This window comes from Anneissia japonica, unplaced genomic scaffold, assembly GCF_011630105.1.
Source record: "Anneissia japonica isolate Jap-2015-1 unplaced genomic scaffold, ASM1163010v1 scaffold284800_len683186_cov164, whole genome shotgun sequence".
Taxonomy (NCBI): domain Eukaryota; kingdom Metazoa; phylum Echinodermata; class Crinoidea; order Comatulida; family Comatulidae; genus Anneissia; species Anneissia japonica.
The window spans coordinates 592,701-608,738 of record NW_022711393.1 but is presented as its reverse complement, the minus strand read 5'-3'; the positions used below and the strand labels follow the sequence as shown (position 1 = coordinate 608,738).

Here is a 16,038-nt window from a genome sequence, read left to right as displayed (position 1 = left end):
TTTATTAATTTTCACTTAGATAAGTACTATTAATTTGTCAATTAATAATTTTTGTTTATGGTTCAGTATTTCATATTTTGTATTTTTATATTTTACCACTTATGGTCTTGCACGGCTTTGATGAAAAACACCTTTAGGTGATCGAGTTCTCCGTGTCAAAATAAAGTAGTTATTATTATTATTATTATCAACTTCCTCATTCCTTTAAAATTGTATGCCAGTTTCATACTCACAGACTACTACGACATGTTTTTATGTTTGGTGAGTCGAGTGGTAAGGCAGGGTGGCCGCTAACTACAGCCTTAACATTGGTTTTGGTTCGAACCCTCTCAGATTAGGACTTAAAGTGGAGGTCCAGTGCACACATCTGGCTTGTGTGCACTTTAACGTACCCATTGCATCTTTCGGAAGAGTAAGGGTTAACCCCGGTGCTATGGTTCATTTCAGCCCCTGTCGTGGAATGTTGTGAACATGAAGCTACTATAGTACCTCCTTACAGCAGCTATGTAGTCACAAGCCACGCCCATACGCAATTCAGCACAATGTCGCTCCGAGTTACAAGTTGTTCTCCTACCTTTACCTTTAAATATAATTGTCATAAACCTCTTCTTTGCTCGTTTTTAAAGGTACGTGAAAATGCGCGGAAATGGGGGCAAGAAAAGGAAGAGCTTTTGTTACGATTGAATGAGCAAAATCACCGGGCTTCTTTACCACCAGTAAATAGAAGCTACTATAGATATGTAAGTAAAATTCAAGTAGGTTCACATTTATAATGATAGGTATTATATACCTATCACTTGATGAGGTGTTTCTCCGTACCAAAGTTACTGTCCTAGGGAGTTTAGTAGATTGTTTCTTTTTATGATTCTTTTATGTTAATAGGGTTAATAGGGTTAAGAAAGTATAATACATACTCCAAGTATTGAAATTCATGCCATCTTGTTGGGATTCAATATTTCAATATTAATTATATCATCGACAGGATGTATGTATTATAATTTCTTATCTCAGATTAATTTGAGGATCTTTCGGTTTAATAATGTTAGTTGTATATTTTATGTTTTTTTAAGATAAGCATGTATCACTATGATTAGTAATATGACAATTATAACTCAGTAATGTATTGTTTGTTTCAATTTTTTTACCCAATTTCAGGATGATGAAGATGACTTTGAGGACAGAGTATTCCCAAAACATCGGACAAGATTAAGACCTAGAGGTAGATATGGTTCACCTCACTTAGAACCTTTGATGTAAAAGTATCATTCAACATCAGCTGAGTAATGCAGTACCGACATCCAACTGAAAAACAAGCAGCATTAGCTCGAGGTCATCACTGTTGATTTTGGTTGTGGAGTTCTGAACATGAATTCATTATGAGTGTTCCTTTTGGAGGGAGCAAGCAAGTTATTGAGGTCTCCACATGGTCCAGGAATCACCACTTCTGGCTTCTGGTGAAGGATCTCTGAAAGTGATTAATCCAGTCAAGTTTTGATTTCATTGAAACAAAATTATTGTCATCGGATAAATAATGTGCATGGTCTAAAAGTCATTACTTCTGGGTTCTGGTGAGATTTTGAATGTGATAAATTCTGCTAAGAGTTTCTTTCAAACAAAGAAAAGTATGGATGGTTGACACAAACTCTATCTGGTCTTGATGTTGATTAATAATTTTAACATCAGGGTGTAATACATCCAGTCCAGATTGATACTTTTGGCTTCAGGCCAGTCAAGTTTTTTTCTTTCAGTAGAGAAAATCTATTGATATCTGAGACATAATTCACATGTTGTCCACTTTTGGTTTCATTTTGGGTTTTTTAAACGTATTTAACAAGGGTGCTAATCCAGTACAACTGATAATTTGGATTCCTCAATTCTCTACAATAGTCTCATAAGGATTTTAAAGTAGAGAACTGAATATTTAGGACTTTGATCCATGCAATCAAGTAATATGAGATATCTGTACTGACAAAAAGATTAAAACACTCAAAAATCAGAAGAGGAACATAACCACACACAGCACACTGTTTCAACATGAAGGTATTATTAGGCCAAAAAAAAATAAATTGTTTGTTTGCCCTCCTCCACCCGCCTCTAACTCACTAAAAAAAAAATCGGGGCGGAAAAATTTAAAAAAAACTTTAAGAAAGTTTTTTTTTTTTCCTTACGAAAGATAGGTAAAATAAGATGCAAATACTCTTCGAGGTGGCTCGAACAAAGGAACGGGAAACACATTTGCCCTGCCACAGTCGACCAGGTGCTCAGGAGTTGTAATCGAGACAGTGGCCCCAAAAATAAATGCCGGCCTGTGAGAGACGGGGAAAAAGCAGTTATTGAATTTATTCAAAGATGTGTATAAGAGACAGACACAGCACACTGTTTCAACATGAAGGTATTATTAGGCCAAAAAAAAATAAATTGTTTGTTTGCCCTCCTCCACCCGCCTCTAACTCACTAAAAAAAAAAATAGGGGCGGAAAAATTAAAAAAAACTTTAAGGAAGTTTTTTTTTTTTTCCTTACAAATTAAAAAAAATGTGAGTGAATTTATCTTTATTTTTTGCCAGATTCCCTACAAATTAGTCTAAAGTTATTGTCTAATGTAAGATATTGCCATTCTAGACCTCTGAGGGTTATTTTTATTCCATCTGATGAGTATTTTTTTTTAATAAATAAATTTTTAAAAAAACTTTTCCACCCACCCATATTTATCATTTTTGTTTGGTCTTATTATACCTTCATGGTTTTACCAACCTTTCAAAACGCCAGGCAGCAAAAGATATCACTAGTGTCGTAGAGTAATGATGGAGCTCCATGCAATTAGTATCGGGCCCTGTACAATAGAATTCTATATTACCTTATACAGTAGTTGGCCTACAGCACACGTTTCTGGGGACACGTGTTATATACAAGTAGACATTCATAGGCCTACACCGGTTCCAATAAGTCCAAGTAAAAATAATGTGATGTATATACACTAAGAACAGCTGCAGAGCACTAATATATAATGTCAGCATTAGAAAGCACCAACCAACCACTGAAATATTAATCAAAAGATTATGCTTCCATCATTGTTTTACTTTTAAGTGCCGTAAATGCTCAAATAAGCACCGCTCTCGAATATAGCGCCACACCAAACATGACTTTTTTCGTTAAGCGCCACAGAGCTTAATCGAGAATATATATCACCCTATGTGTAATGAGACACTTTGTGAAACAAGGTTTTAAATAGAATGTATACAGTGTTACAATGAATAAATTTCTTTATAAAAGTTTATTTACGATGATGTAGGACCTATGATAGGCCTACCTAACTACGGGAATACGTGAACTCACCTTTTTAACTTGTGTTTTTCTTAATTTTTTTTTTTTCCCCGAATTTTATTTTTACTGTTAAGCGCATTGAGGCTTTAGCATAATGCGCTATATAAGCCAAAATTATTATTATTATTAACTAGGTAACATGAAAGTGGGCACGGAAAGCACCAAGCAATATTTTTTTATAAGCGTCGCTCTGAAATATGTGCCACTCTCGAATAAGCACCGCACTGGAGCCTCCAGAAATTTGATAAGCGCCGCGGCGCTTATTTTGAGCATTTACGGTAAATCTGTTTCTAAGCAAAGATTTGTGTTTTGCATAGATTTTTACCAAGGAGCTTTAATAATCATATTATACTTATATAATTATATTCGACTTGTGTACAAAATTATATACATGATATATTTATTGATAATCTATTCATGTAAATTTTATTTCCACGTATGTAACTGTATTTATACTATAGTAATTTTTATCATTAAATTAAACTGTAAAATGTATTATCAAAATCAATTAAGATATCTCTAATTTCGTGTTTTGCAAGGTTTTTTTTTTCTCCATTAAAAATTATAATACATTACATTCATTCGTCTTTTGAAAAGAGCATCTAGCAGGGGGTGGATCCATCGGGGATGAGGGCCCACACCCTCCGCTGTCAGTCAAGCCGAAAAATAAAAAGAGGGTGACAAATTTGAGTTAAAAAGAGCTAAAAAAGGAGGCACCCATGAGTTCAGTGGCGATACAGTAGTGGGTGAAAGGAGAGCTCGATTATTTACCATTTATTAGTGGGGCTGAGGTGGATCCGCCCCTGTCTAGCTCAGTTGGCCCAACTGGTGATAGTCACTGTGTTTGCGCTGAACCATGGAGATCTCTTTCGGCTGGAGGCCTGAAATGCAAGTTATGATAGTGCACCGTATTTCAGATGAGATAATAGTAATAATAATAACGTCATTTTGTTAGGCGCACGTATCCATCCCTAGTAGGGGTGCTCGCGGCGCCGTTTTCCACCTGCCGAGTGTACATGTAGCCATTTTCCGCATTATAATGTGAAATTAATTAATTTTAATTATTTATTTAATCATAATGTATATTTATTTGTGTCGGACAAGACATGGATGGGAAAGATAGGTAAAATAAGATGCAAATACTCTTCGAGGTGGCTCGAACAAAGGAACGGGAAACACATTTGCCCTGCCACAGTCGACCAGGTGCTCAGGAGTTGTAATCGAGACAGTGGCCCCAAAAATAAATGCCGGCCTGTGAGAGACGGGGAAAAAGCAGTTATTGAATTTATTCAAAATGGGAAATAAAAAGAAAAGATTTAAGTTCAGACTTAAGCCGATTATCCCATATGCATTAATGGCCCATGTGCATGTTAAAGAGTGCTGTACACTCTTCGGAAAAGAGTAGGAGATTGTCTCCCGGTGTACTTCCCAATCGCCATCAGAAGCAACCTACTGGATGTAAGTTTTCTACAGATTTTCGAGGGTTATCCAAAGGTATTTACACTTAATAGATCCATCCATCCATTTTTTTTAAAGATATACGGTCCGAGTTGAGATAAAGGACAGAAGAATGTATTTTGCAAATTGAAATTTAAATATTGTCTGCTTTAACGTACGCTACATCCACGGGACCACCGATGTTCTTTAGCAACTTAGGCCTTTTAGCTGAAATACATGATTATTTTTAGAGACTCAACAACAGTGTTCTTTATCAGAACTATCGCCGTCGTGTACCGGAAGTATTTATTATTTTTATTTTTCTTATTGTTATAAAGACCCATAATGTGTTTTAGTTTATGTTTACTTGGGTGTATGTTCAATAGGAACTACTGCATGTCATATTATGAGATAATAAATTATTATTATCATAGCGTTGCGAGGAAGTCGATAACAATCGATTACGGACACGTTTGAGAATGTTCGCATTATTGTATAGCGTGACTTCGAATGAAGAGTGCCCGGTTAATCATTCTCTAGACGTCACAAATAATAACGCCTCTGTTTACTTAACGCCAATCAACCGATGTGACGATTATAAATTGCTTGAAATCTTCTATGCTCCTACTCGATAGGATACGAAATATTGGTACCCCGAGAGCAGGGGCTGACAAAAAAAAATTGTAAGGCTACCATACACAAATTATTTTCCATAATGATATGTTCCCGTTCTTTAGATGTCACAATAATAACGTCTTTGTATCTGCAAAGAAAGGCGCTATATAAATATATGAATATGAACGCCAATCAACTGATGTGACTATTATAAATTACTGGCAATTTGCCTCTCAATTGACACTAACTTGGTAGACCAAAAGAACAGCAGGGGAGGGGGGGTGGGGCTAACAAAAAAAAATGTAGGCCGCCCATACAAAATTATTTTCCATAATTAATGTGTTCCCGTTCTTTCTGTTGGTTGTTTTTAGTTGGCCTACTAGTTACATTGTTGTATATGATATGGAAAAGCTGGGAGCTACTTAACTTACTAATGTATGTCACTATTCATAAAGATTTAAATACTCCAAACTTCACATAACCTACCTTAATATTATCCAGCAAATACAATTACGCCTACGGTTTTATTTCTCGTGCTTCACAATGACGCAAATGTGATATTAAAAAAGGAACTTGATGTTCGAAGTACACCTCTATAATAAAATGCACGTAGACATAATACAAGATCAGTCAGTAGACAATATTTGGGATATTTTTAGAAATCATTAATCTTAGCAATAGACTCATTCGTCTTAATCTTAGCAAGTATTGATAAACACTTTAGACATAATCTGAAATATGTATATAAACGAAATTCAGTGCCTTTGAGAAAAGACACACAGCGTGCAGTGGTGTAGCTACAGGCTCCCCACCCCACTAAAAATTTGCTGCGCAAAACTGGGGGAGAAGATGCAGAGGGAGGGGGTGCAGACGGTGCGATCGCACCCACTAAATTGTATTTAAGAAAAAATTTGTTGTATTGTTGATATATTATTTTTATTATTATGAACATAGTACCGGTATGATTTTTAAATATGAGAGTGCAAGTTCCGGGCACCTAGTGGTCAATTCTCAAAGTTTTCTCACCTCATAACCACACTCGGTGGGGAGGGGGGTGAGGTGATATGCACTTTCCTGCACCCTCTATAGCCACCAAATCCTCCATCCGCCCCAGGCAAAACAAATTACTCAAATAGCCAAACATCAGTTTAATTTATTTTATTTTGCTAGCTAGCTCCCCGGCCCTCACTTAATCATAGATCCCCAACCCCCACTTAACCTTTTGCGCCTCCCCATCAGCTCCCCATGCCAATATGCCAATGTTTCAAACCTACAGTCCTGTTTGTGTATACATAGACATTTACTAAACTCACAGCAACAGTACCGTAAACATTAGACACCCATTCTGAATTCTCTTTGCCGTGCTTAACGATTTTAATATTATACACATAGGCCTACTATGTGATATTAAGCTTGTTTAGAAATACCTTAGTCTGTATAATAATAACAAGAATCATTATTTTGGGAGAACAAAAGTATTGTTCGATTTTATTGCTAAATGGAATGTGTTTGGTTCAGATTTTTTTTCTTAATTTTATAGGCATTTAGCTAAAGACGTGTTGTGTATTATACATATAATAATAATAATAATAATAATAATAATAATAGTAATAGTAATAATAATAATAATAATAATACTATTAATAATAATAATAACAATAACAATAATAAAATATTTTTTGAAGGTTTGCATGGCGAAATTCCAAAACAGGGAAATACTTGTATGTTTGGGTAGTGAGACTTGCTGCTGATTGGTGGAAAACTAAGCAATAACTGAGACTATCTGCAGATATTATTCTCATGAAGACGATTGAAGCAACTCAGTCGAAACGTCGAGACTTTCTCAACCAGCAACAGTTCTTTTCAGAACTATCTACGACACTACGCGGTGTACCGCAAGCATTAATATATAATAATAATAATAATAATAATAATAATAATAATATATTATTATTAATAGGCATATTACTACTGCTACTATATACTACTACTATTGTATTAATAATACAGTATATTTATTATTGTTGTTACAATATGTATTATGATAAACATGTATTTACATGCAGTCTATAAACTGCTTTAAGTGCCCTTAACTTTTCATTAGGCACATATCAAGATAGGACACGTTTTATGTTGGATACCGCAATTTCAAATTGAAGTTTAGCATACACAAGTCAAGTGGCAAAGTATATTTTATACCTAATAAACACGGAGTGTCGCTCCCACCATGATTAATTGTATAGCGTGTAGAGTCTATGATAATAATGTTTGCAGTCGTTTGTCCTTGCTAACTACCGTCAAGAACCTGAAATATAAAATGTATTCATAACTATATCAAAAATATATAATTTATAGTAGCAGTTCATTATAATTTGAAATCTAGGTTGTTTATTGAAAGTTTCATAATCATTATCATCATAATCATCATCAGATGACCATCATCTTCATCATTATCATCATCATCTTCATCATCATCATCATAATATTCATCATCGTCGGGGTCTTCGTTGCCGACATTATTTATTTATTATTATTTTATTATTATGATTATTATTAACATTAGGTCCTATTATTTAAATATTAGTATATTATTATACCTTAGGCCTTATATTATATTGCCATTAGGTTCTAATATTTAAATATTAGTATGTTATAATAATTTAGGCTAAAATTATAATTATAAATATTATATAATAATCCTATTATTATTATTACTGTGCAACTAAGCCTGCTACTATTATTATTATTGTCATTATTATTATTATATTGCCATACATAATTATATACTCACGGTATTATTTATACCTATTGTTATTTTTATCTATTATTATTATTATTATTATTATTATGCATATTTCATGTAGAAGTTCCCACCTTCAATTAGTATTGTGCCGTATCATTAATGATTCAAAAATAGTACAACACAAAGCCTATATCCATATGCTGAGGCCATTCACCAACCATTCTCGGAATATTGTAGTCTTCTTTATTAACCGAACAAGCACCAACATTTGTCATACTTCGTACTAGTCGGTTATTAGACAATAATCATCTACAGCCTGATTGAAACAGACCTTGGACCCTCTTTTCATCGTTTAACTTAAACATGAATTTTCGCTTAACAGACGACATTAAACCTGTCACTTTCTTTTCCTTGTGAAAGCTACCGTACGCTGCATTACCGTAATAATTATACCGCCCAAAGCTATTAAAAAACGCGAAACTCCGCATCTTATCGTATATTGTTTGTTGTCTCAATGTATAGATTTAGTCGCAGGATAAAGGTGCATGTAAACATTCTACCAAACCGCTTTAGCCGTGCATCGAAGAGCAGGCATACTTAACGATCAATATATTGAGTCAGGAGTCAGGAACAAAATCATATCACTTTAGTACCGACAGGTGAATGATAAGACAGGGAAGTCAGAGGCCTGGATAAATCGAACTTTTATAGTCTGTTCGCGCACATGATCAATTTCCGAAGTACGCCTTGTTTTTTTTTGAGAAGTTTTAGAGAATTACTTCAATTGAAATATATATATATTAATGCGATTCTCAAACTTTGGTATATGTAAGTACGAAGTAATTTAATCGGCTAGTTGATGCCTCTTTAATATTATTTCTTTCGTTGTCTATGTAACTTTACATGGAATGAATTATTCAATGGAGTCATGCTTACTCTATTCAAATAAGACTAAATTTTACAAGCCTTTGTTACGAATTAATTAATTCCAACTTTGGTATAGACCTATGTAAGTATAAAGTAATTTAATCGGCTATTTGATGCTTCTGTAATATTATTTCTTTCATTTTCTATGTAACATGGAATGAATTATTCTATGTATGCTTTCTCTATTCCACAAAGACTGAATTTTACAAGCCATTGTTACGGATTAATCAATTCCGAACTGGTCTAAATTAATACAAGTAGTATCATCGGTGGCCATTTTTACTTAGGCCTATGTTGTTTTCATTTCTCATAATAAGGGCACATAGAAAAAATATTTAGATTATCACTCCCACCCGCGTCAAGAATTTGGGAAATATTGATGCGAAAATTTAAAAAAAGTTTTTTGCCACTTCATTTATTTTAACAGCTTAAAAAAACAATGCAATTTCGTGACTGGAAATACATAAAAATAAACCAGTTTATAAACAATACTTACAATATTCTTGCCAATTAAAAACAGTCCCTCCCTTATCAATAAAAAAGCAATATTTTATTGTTCCGATTAAAAAAAAAAAACCGCCCGCAGTCATCATTTTTTTTAAATAAAGAGTGATAATCTAATAATGTTTTACACGGTATGTGCCCTAAGTCATTTTCTTGTGACTTAACTCAAGTGTCTTCTTGTAATTCTTACAAATCATAATTCGATCTATTAAATTAAAACAGATAATTGTTGTTATTGAGTAGAAATAAACCTATCCCATAATGATTCTTAAGCAAAATTTATTGGTATTCTTATAGTTAGGTCTATTGTGATTCGTGGTTATGCAGTTCGCCGTCCAACCTTTTCAATTCAGGCGATGATAATAGTAATACTACATCTTTTTTTCTGCACATCGTTTTAAAAATGTGTGTAAAAAAAATGTTTCAGATTCAGATTCAATTTTATTTGTCCAATATGGAAATAGCTGTGAATACATATAAAGGAAATAACCTATTTAAGTAATGATTAAAATAATTTCGAATAATATTGAAAGTTGTTGAAGTAATACGTACTAATACAATAGGTCAGGTCGGAGCAATATTAGAATTTAAAAATGTACAATCGCAATTATGACTATTATCAACAGAAATACTGATAACATTCAAATTAATATTAATATAGTTTATTTTTTAACGCCCTCTGCTCCCCCTGTCTCTTATACACATCTAGATGTGTATAAGAAGGCACATTAGACCCTTGAATGAATGTGACTTGTATCGATGTGGCGAGTGAATTAATTAGATCCGTCATCTTCAACGTGTGATATTTAATAATTTGTTTTCTCTCTTGAAATTTTCCAGGTATTAAATTATGTCATAAATGATGAAGTGATTAATCGGTTCAAAGTCATGTTGGCTGGCGAGTTAATGTGAATTATAGAGCAGACGTTGATCTTTCGCTCGGTCGCCAAACATGGCGAGTTTTTCTCTGCAACTGGGAGAGTTGGATGACACAGGAACGATGCAAAATCTGCAGACGACTGTATCAAATAAAGACTTTATGGCGGGAAGTGAAGATGGTTCAGGGCTGAGTTGGGAAGAAGAATTCGATGAATTTAGTGAGGAGGAGGAGGAAGAGGAGGAAGACGAAGTTGAATTTCAACCAAATATCAGTCAACAATTATTGAATTTTGTTGATATAGTAAATAAGGATATTCAAAAGTATTTTGGCAAAAGAAAATACCTAGACGATGTTAACGAGGACGATAAACGTCGTAAGAATAAGAAATCCGGTCGTGAACTGTACTATGCGGATCTTTTACGAATAGCCAAAAATGGGGATGTAAACGATCTAGATGAGAATGATCAGAAAAACGACAGCCCCGAAACACTCCACATAATCAATTGGAGAGAAAAGAAACAAAACAATGGCAGATCTTCTCCTTCAAGTCTTGGACCACTTGGCGAGTTATTTAAGACAAGCGAGTCAAAAAACGATATGGTCGTGCGTGGACAGCATTTGAGTAAACAGTTTCATAAACTAGGTTCGGTTGCAGACATTGCACTACCGTGGAAAAAGCGCAAGCTGCCGTTGAGTTTCTTCAAAGAACCAGAGCTAAGGAGGATTGAGAACGGAAAAGATGGTAAACGTAGAATGAACTCTCCTAACAGCTTAGACTTTAGTGATCTATTAGCTCATTGGATTGGAGAAGATAACAGCCCAGACGGCCGCGCAAGCGAGCTCAGTTCGTCATCAACCGATATGTCTTTACAAAGTTTATAGAACATTAAAAAACAAGTGTTTTGTGTGTTAGGCCAACTATAGTGTTTTGTGCATTCGCCTTCGTTCTGTGCATTGTATCCTGTGCATTATTAATATTATGTATGTGTATGATTGTAGGCCTATATTCAAGGCAATGTTTGATGCTTTTTCTCAAGTATATTGTCTGACATACAAAACAATGAAAGCATTCGATCTATTTTGGATAATGTCTGCAGTTAGCATACACTAGGTCTATCAGACAAACTCTGATCCGATTCTCTGTTGTTATCGTCACTTGTGTGACTGACATCTGGAACTGTCTTAGGATTCACTGACATATTGTGAACAATTTTTGAATTTTTTATTTTTTTTTAAACAAGTAACCTTTAGGTGAGACTTTTTTATACTTTATTTAGCGAACTCTCCGACCACCAATAATGGTGATTTCGAATAAAAATAACATTTTTTTTTTGCAAGTTAGCGAGCGCACCATCCACCACGAAAAATGAAAATTACAGAAAAGAAAGGTTTATTTTTTTACGCCCTCTGCTCCCCTGAAGTAAAAAAAGATATTCCTTAATTATACAAATTTATAACATTTACCAATCTCATTAATAATACACTATTTACATCCATCAATACAATTTTATTTTTGTTTTCTCCTTCGCCTAGGTGCTTTTGGCAAAATAATTTTTCTTAATAAGAAAACAAACTTTCTGACGATCTTTAGAAAAATAAGTTCACTAAATAAGGTATTAAAGTCTCACTTTAATAACTATTTATAATATTTACAATTGCGGTTGTCACTGGGTTAAGGAGCATAACTCGTATCTCAGTGTTTGTTGAATGATTATAATAGGGAAATTAGTCAATGTCACAAAGTACACTACAGACTATACCGACTCACCCCACTACCCTTTGCTAACACAAAATGTGTTAATTGACATAATTATGTTTCGCATTGTGGAGGCTTTTAAGCCGGGCACTCATTGCGTCGTACGACGAACCCAACTCCGCTCTCTGTGAGCGCTGGACGACGCGACGCCGTCTGCTGATTGTCGGTGGCAATGTGAACTGATCGTCAATGAAAACGATCAGTTGCGAGCGCGTCGTCGCGTTGCGTTCTTCATAGAATTTATCGTGTGTGCTCGGCCTTATAAGGTGAACTTTTGGGACAGTTTACGTATTTTTTGTTTAAAAGTTTACTTTATGTCAACAAAACCATAGGCATATGCATATGCTTCATTTTCGGCGTATAAAAAACAAATAATATTTAGCCTATCACCTCTGCGGTCACTGTGACTTAGACAATAAAAATAAAGTATATTATAATGATAGATTACATTCGAGGGCCTATGGCCGAAAACTTTTGTGTCAATTTTATTAAACTTTTGTAAATCTTATACCTTGTTTGAGCGTTTTATACAAAAAATGTGCCTAGACATTTCACTCAAATATATATATACACAGCATTGTTGTTTTCCAGTATTTTGCCTTTTAATCTATATATATATATATATATATGTATATATATGTATATATACATATATATATATAAATTAAGATAGCCGTTAACACTGTTAAATTATATATAAATCATCAAAGAAAGGTAAATTATTATTTTTCATTATTATTTTTGTTGTTGTTTATTATTATTGTTATTATGATTTTTATTATCATTATTAATAATATTATTATTATTTTTTTTTTCCAGGACCACAATGAAAAACATTTTTTTAAAATGATTGTGTCATCCTGGCTAAAGATATTAGTAAATAAAAATACAGTGTTTGAATAAAGGACGTAATAATACATCGTGTAGCATAGCTCTCAACGAGTAGTCCTGTAAATAAATGAATAAAGAAATTGTATAATAAAAAAAAACGTGAGGTCGCAGGTTCGAGTCCCGACAGAGGAATTTTTTATTACACGATTTCTTTATTCATTTATTTATAGGACTACATTCGTTGAAAGCTATGCTACACGATGTATTATTATGTCCTTTTTTCGATCAGTGTATTTACCTTCCTTTGGTAATTTATATAGGCTTATATATATATAATTAATTATATATTTAATTTTAATTTTAAATTGTTTTGCATTATATGGCCGTTTGCTGTTTTATGGGTTTTTCCCATTTGCCTTTCAAACGGTGCGATCGCACCCCATATTGTATTAAGAAAATAACTGTTGTATTGTATTGTTGATATATTATTTTTATCATTGAAAATATAGTACAGGTAAGATTTTAAAAGTATGAGGGTACAATTTCCAGGCACCTTGTGGTGCATATTCTCAGCGTTTTCTCACCTCAGCCACAACCATGGTGGGACCGAGGTGGTGTGGATTCTCACGCACCCCCTTACCGCCAAATCCTGTATCCGCCCAGCAAGTGGTCTTAGATCCGTAATGATACCGTACTGGCCTCTGTGGCCTAAACGGAATGACGCCCACCGAGATAGCGAGAGATTGCGGGTTGGATTCCCACCAGAGACCTTTTTTTTCATCAACTAAAAATAAGAAACTTTCGTTGATGAACTATGTTTGATACGATTTCATTGAGAGCTATGCTACATGATTATGTCCTTTATTCGAACACTGTATTTACCTTTCTGCGATGATTTGATGATGTTAGCGGCTATCTTGATTTATATATATATATACTTATATATATATATATATTTATATATATGACTACATTCATTGAGAGCTATGCTACATGATTATGTCCTTTATTCGAACACTGTATTTACCTTTCTGCGATGATTTGGGCCATAAGTATATATAGGCCTATTTATGAAGCCAAAAATATGCAATGATAGGTAAATTATTTAATTAGAAATATACGAATTTATACAGACTTCGTAAAACTGACTAAATCTTGTTTTCAATCTTCAACATTAAACTGCACTATTCAATACTCACCAATCATATTGATAAACGAATTTGAAACAGATTAACACAATCATTATCTCGAAATTCTGTTTACAATTTATAAACAAATTAAATATTTCATTCTAACGCATCTGACACATTTTTAAAATCATTAAACGTATATTGAAACTTGTTGATAAGAACAGCCACTTAAATCAGGTGACGCTGTAAACTTAAGTATACTTCACGACATTTAACTATACTTTGTACCTCTTGAAAAGTTTGTATCAATATTTCGTCCTCTCGACATTGATTTGGTTAACAATTATCGGCCAATCATTCAAAATATTAACAGATAACGGATAGTACCTGGGTATCGGAAGCTATCTATTACTGAGGCCATGTTAGGTTATCAGACTAATAGCGGCCACCTGTTAAATGTTGTACAATATATTGTACTTTAAATGATTGGTGGGCATTCTTGAAATTCTGTTTATTCAACTCTTTATTTAACGTAATACTTCTTATAGATAACATATGCATTACAAATAGTACAACTATTTACTTGCGAATATTGTTAACAGGTCGAAGAAGAAACACGATTGTCGGTCAGCGAACACAGTCACCTTTGTAGCCTCGTTGGCCAGACTGTCAACTTTGCCATTGATCAATAATCACTCGCTTATAAAATGATTAATGGTTAATGGTTTTCAATTTATAGAGCGCAAAATACAAAAACAGTCTTTAAGTGCTATAAAAGAAGTGATGGAACGAAAAACTAAGCCAGAAAATACTAAATAAAGTGAAATTTTAAATACACATCAATACTAGTACCCAAGCCGGGTTATATGGGGATACGCCCTCGTCGCTAACTAAGGTTCGATCTAATTCAACTCCGGCGGTCAGCACCAATTGACGGTCCCGGCCATCCCAGACTCGACCCGGGCACCTCATATCCTAGAGTTAAAACTATACAAAAACTAGTTGGCATGGAAAAGATAAGGAAAAAATAAATTAATGTGGCATGAATAAGTGGGTCTTCAGAGTGATGGTGACTCAAAAATAGATTTATTTCATTTTCATTTCATTTATTTATTTTCCAGATTGTAACAAACATCACAAACCTAGCACTATTCTGGCGGATTGTCAAAAAGCAAACAAATTCAATATGCAAAGACTCACCAATAGATAGAAATAGGTAACAAGTTCTTTGGTGCAGGAAACAAAAGAATAGAAACATGTACCAATCAATTTTCATAGAAATAAAACGCAATACCATCTCTCTTCTATTGAATATATCTGACCATAACATGGTTTCGAGAGCCTACCTGTACTTTTAGGAGTTCTCTGAGCGTTCGTCTTTTGTTTTTTCTTTCATACATTACAGTGGCGGATTCAGCAATTTGAAATAGAGGGGGCTTAAACAGGGACTTTTACAGATGGAGGCTCTATACTATCTCGGCCCACCATGGTTGGGGCTAAGGTAAGAAATTTTATGATTATGGCACCTCTAGATAGCAGGAAATGGCACCCTTAGATTTTTCTTTTTATATCATTTCTTTTTTTATTTTGAAAAAATTGAGGGGCCTCAAATGAATAACATGATAAGTTTATGTTTCCTCGATCGTGTTTGCTGATGACTTGCGAGATGGTCAGATGTGGAGTGAAAGCTATCTTTATGAACAAAAAGCTAATGTAAATGTTATGCATCACAGTTAAAATAAACTAGTTCGTTTAAATATATCATGCAAAACAAACCCTTTACATAGGCGTAGGCTGGGAGTGTGCGGGGGTGCGGACGCAAATTAGTCCCAATGAGTTGGTTAAAATATTTAAAATGACCAATAGGTTTTCATTGGAATAGGGATATATATG

General features: G+C 34.0%; 3 protein-coding genes across 6 annotated transcripts in view; all 3 read left to right on the top strand.

Moving 5' to 3' along the window:
* Positions 1 to 2,475, top strand: part of LOC117107457 (coiled-coil domain-containing protein 33-like) — a 34,033-nt gene extending 31,558 nt beyond the window's left edge. For 3 of the 4 annotated variants that reach the window (XM_033249156.1, XM_033249154.1, XM_033249155.1), the window contains exons 20-21: positions 627 to 740; positions 1,156 to 2,162. In XM_033249156.1, coding sequence (XP_033105047.1) covers positions 627 to 740; positions 1,156 to 1,257 — 216 coding nt within the window. In that variant the 3' untranslated portion in view covers positions 1,258 to 2,162. Of the gene's footprint in view, positions 1 to 626; positions 741 to 1,155; positions 2,163 to 2,392 lie in introns of those variants that run through there. The other variant, XR_004445233.1, reaches the window with a different exon arrangement.
* A 6,012-nt stretch (positions 2,476 to 8,487) lies between these two features.
* Positions 8,488 to 12,692, top strand: LOC117107464 (protein PERCC1-like). The gene is made up of 2 exons (XM_033249164.1): positions 8,488 to 8,857; positions 10,389 to 12,692. Exon 2 carries the CDS (start codon positions 10,501 to 10,503, stop codon positions 11,308 to 11,310), a length of 810 nt encoding a protein of 269 aa, XP_033105055.1. The 5' UTR covers positions 8,488 to 8,857; positions 10,389 to 10,500; the 3' UTR covers positions 11,311 to 12,692.
* A 1,296-nt stretch (positions 12,693 to 13,988) lies between these two features.
* The window catches only part of LOC117107466, a 25,685-nt gene continuing 23,635 nt past the window's right edge, over positions 13,989 to 16,038 (top strand). The window contains exon 1 of the transcript XR_004445234.1: positions 13,989 to 15,646. The gene's annotated coding sequence lies outside the window, so the exon portion shown is untranslated. The remainder of the gene's footprint in view (positions 15,647 to 16,038) is intronic.